The 3,689-nt window shown below is 46.2% G+C and overlaps 1 protein-coding gene across 1 annotated transcript; it reads right to left on the bottom strand.

Annotated features, from left to right (window-relative positions):
* Positions 1 to 2,005: 2,005 nt before the first annotated feature.
* LOC124973475 (olfactory receptor 2AJ1-like) lies at positions 2,006 to 2,846 on the bottom strand. The gene is made up of 2 exons (XM_047537393.1): positions 2,340 to 2,846; positions 2,006 to 2,254 (listed from the first exon to the last, which is right to left on the bottom strand). Exons 1-2 carry the CDS (start codon positions 2,844 to 2,846, stop codon positions 2,006 to 2,008), a joined length of 756 nt encoding a protein of 251 aa, XP_047393349.1.
* Between the last annotated feature and the right edge of the window lie 843 nt (positions 2,847 to 3,689).

Genomic DNA, 3,689 nt, shown 5'->3' on the forward strand with positions numbered 1-3,689 from the left:
ATTTCATGTGTAACATAAACCACTTCCCACGCAGACAATTTGTGATTACAAAAGTTCTCCCCAGAAGTGAAGACAAGGTACTTTAAAGCACAAAGGAACATTTCTGTGTCAAAGCACACACACACACACACACACACACACACACACACATGGCCGTTCAGTGGCTCAATTGTTTTTAAAGGACTGTACATGACAATTATACACTTTAAATTTCTTTTTGAAGTTGACTCATTCATGAGACATGGAAATTGCAGTTTTCTGTCCCAGGATTTGACAGAGTGAATTTTCATAAGCTGTAATCAAAGTTCTACTAATACATTTGCATGTTTTTCCATAACAACATAGTTGGAACCAGTGCCTCCCTGTCTTCCTGAGTGCTGGGAAGTGCCACCATCATCACCTGGGCTAAGCTGTGGAGGACTTCCTGCCCAGGGTCCCTTTGATGACACACCTGACACTTCAGAATGGTCGTTGGCCGTGCACCTGTGGCCCTGACTCTGGACATCTGTACTGGGAGGCAGTCCTGAGGTCTCTTAGAGCTCAGGTGGTGAAGCACCCGTGCAGGCACAGGCCCGAGTCCCTGTGCACACAGCCACTTCTGGTTCTTTGCTGTGTGCCAGGGAGTGATGGGAAGGAGGCAAAGCTGCAGAATCTTCATTTAGCAGAGGATAAACCTTGACCTGGCTGCTTGTCAATCCAGATGTGTTTCTGGCACCTGGAAGGGATAAGCTTATTAATTTTATTTTTTATCTGTTATATGAAAAACATGGTCTCTTGAGTTCAGATGAATTCAATTACAGAAAAATAAACCAACCTATCAGAATGGTGAGATAGAGGAAGTAAAATAAAAATGAAATCAACATGAGCCAAGTACAGATAAAAACCTGGATGGTCATAACTTGTCACTGAAGCAATCACCGGCTGTTATGTGTGCACGGCAGCCTCAAAGCACAGTTGTTACTGGATTTCTTCACAGAAGCAGAATTTTAAATTCTAGCTTATACTTTCAGAAGAAAATGTGGACCAATAACCTCCAGGTGCTAAACTTAAGAAGAATTCATGTTGACCGAGGGAGCTCTCTGCATTAAGAAAGTGCTTGCCTTGAGCATGTTTGCCTCTTTTTTTTTTTTTTTTTTTCCTTTTTGTGATGCTGGGTGAAAAGATAGAACCCAGGGCCTCACACACTAGGCAAGTGCTCTGCCACCAAGCTACATCCCCAGTCCCTCTCATTTTTCTAAACATTCATATGTTTCCACATAAAAGATTTTTACAAGTAGGAGCAATTGAAATCATTAATGTTAGCATATTTTTCTTCAGCATGTCACACATCACAGCATTATGTTGACTCATTTTTATCACAAGTTAAAAAATTATTAGGATAAATTCTGAAAGTATTTTGAGCATCTTAACTGGAGAAAGTCACACAGCTATCCCAGTGTCTAAAGCAGCAAGGGAGCTTGCCCCACTGCCACATTCTGCTGTGGGAGAGACCTCCCTGCTGCCCTGCCATGGCACATTCTGGGATTGCCAGCCAGAGCAGGGCTGGAAGCAACAGAGATGTGCGGCTGGACACAACACCATCCACAGGGGCCTAGGGTCTGGGTGGCAGATGTATCTCCTTCTGAAGTATCAAGTGTGGTAATGAAGGTGTGCATTCCAGGACGGCTGTGATGTTTAGGAGAACACAGGGCATTCCTCAGAACCAGCCTGGGTGCAGGTGATTCATACAAAATGAATGGATCCAGTGAACAGAGTCATGATTCTCAAAACTGGTCTTGTCCGTAGCTGGAAATGTGAGGTAATAACATAACATTTATTCAATTTTATTCCATAGAATTGGTACAGAATGATTTGGTTCAAAGAAATGATTAAAATGCTTAAATAAATATGAATGAAAGAATAAATCAGGACCATAGAGGGGGTGAATATGGAGAGAAAAATTCACAAATAAACACTTTCAGTGGAAGCTGGCTTTCAGTACTCATGACACACACAGTCTTCATGTTCACATCTTCACATATTCAGATCGCTTCCATAGGACTCTTCCCAGGGCTCCCACCACATCCTTATTTTGAAGACTATAGATCAAGGGGTTGAGCATTGGTGTCAGAATGGTGTAGAAGACAGACACGACTTTATCTTGGCCTGAAGTATGTGAAGAGATCGGCCTCATGTACATGAAAATGATGGCGCCGTAGAATAGGCTGACCACGGTCAGGTGAGAGGAGCAGGTGGAGAAGGCTCTCCTCCGGCCCTCCACAGAAGGATGACGGTGACCAGGATGAGCGTGTAGGAGGCAAGGATGACGGGGAATGGGACAAGAAGCAGAATGGTGGTACGATCAACACCCCCATCTCGTAGGGCAAGGTGTCCTCACAAGACAGCCGCAGGACACCAGGGAGTTCGCAGTAAAAATGATGGATTTCTCTGGGTCCACAGAAAGGGAAGCTCATGGTGTAGACCGTGCGCACCAACACATTGAAAGCACTGCTCAACCATGAGTTCAGCACCATCTGCCTGCAGAGGGGCCAGTTCATGAGCAGCAGGTAGCCGAGAGGCTTGGAGATGGCCATGTATCGGTCACAGGACATAAGTCCCAAAAGGATGCACTCGGTCCCACCCAAGGCCCATCCCAGGAAGATTTGTGTTCCACAGCCAGAAGCAGAGATGGCAGTCTTGTGCAGAAGGAAGTCAGACATCATCTTGGGGACAATGGCCAGTGTGAACAGGATGTCGATGAGAGAGAGCTGCCACAGGAAAAAGTACATCGGGATGTGCAGAAGGGGGTCCACCAGGATCAGCAGGATCAGGAGGCCGTGTCCAGTCAGTGTGGCGAAGAACATCATGGAGATGAGCGCAAAGACATAGAAGTGAGCTGGCGTGTGTTGCGACAGTCCCAGAAGAAGAAACTTAGCCAGTGTGGTTCTCCAGACTCGCCATGCTTGGAAGCTCCACACAGGCAGAGGAAAACGCACTTACATGTAAACACTATTTCACGGGAACGGTGGGTGCTCTGGAAATTGGCCCATCAAAACACCTTTCATATTACTTATGATGGTTTCACAAAAATGGTGACTCTGTAGGTGTAAGTTGATCCAATTATACTGTCTTGTTTAATTAATCCTACATCAGGTGAAGCCCTTAGTCAATTTTTCCACCTTTTGCTGTACTTTGAGCAAGGGTTTCTCATCCAGAGCAGCTGAGTGGAAGGGAGCCTGTCTGTCTCACGAGCACCTCGGGTGGAGACTGTCCAGTGAGTCGGAGATACTCCAGTTGACTTCCCGGATTCCACCTGTGCGGGATCCCCTTGGCGTCAAGACTGTGATGTCTGCAAGGAAGCAAAGCTCTGCTAGTGGTCTGCTGAAAAGACAGCACTGGGCTCGGAGGCAGCACTCTAGACGTGAGTGCACGTGGATCCACATTGGTTAGTGGAAGCTAAGGCTCCTGGACTGATTGTTTTTTCACATATTTTTCTCATTGCTGGTACCCTGCAGCACACAGTTTCCCCACCAGTACTGACTCTCACTCCCGAGAGACTGTTCAGCCATTTTTAAGAACAAAGGAAGACTTGCAGAATGTTCCAGTAGGCATTTGCTCTTGATGTAAGACAAGGAGGGCTTCCAAGAGAAGGCTGTGCTCCAACCTCAGCAGCTGCTCAGCACAGGAAGGCCATGCTTCTCCACCTGTGA

Source organism: Sciurus carolinensis (assembly GCF_902686445.1).
Source record: "Sciurus carolinensis chromosome 19 unlocalized genomic scaffold, mSciCar1.2 SUPER_34, whole genome shotgun sequence".
In the NCBI taxonomy this organism is placed as follows: domain Eukaryota; kingdom Metazoa; phylum Chordata; class Mammalia; order Rodentia; family Sciuridae; genus Sciurus; species Sciurus carolinensis.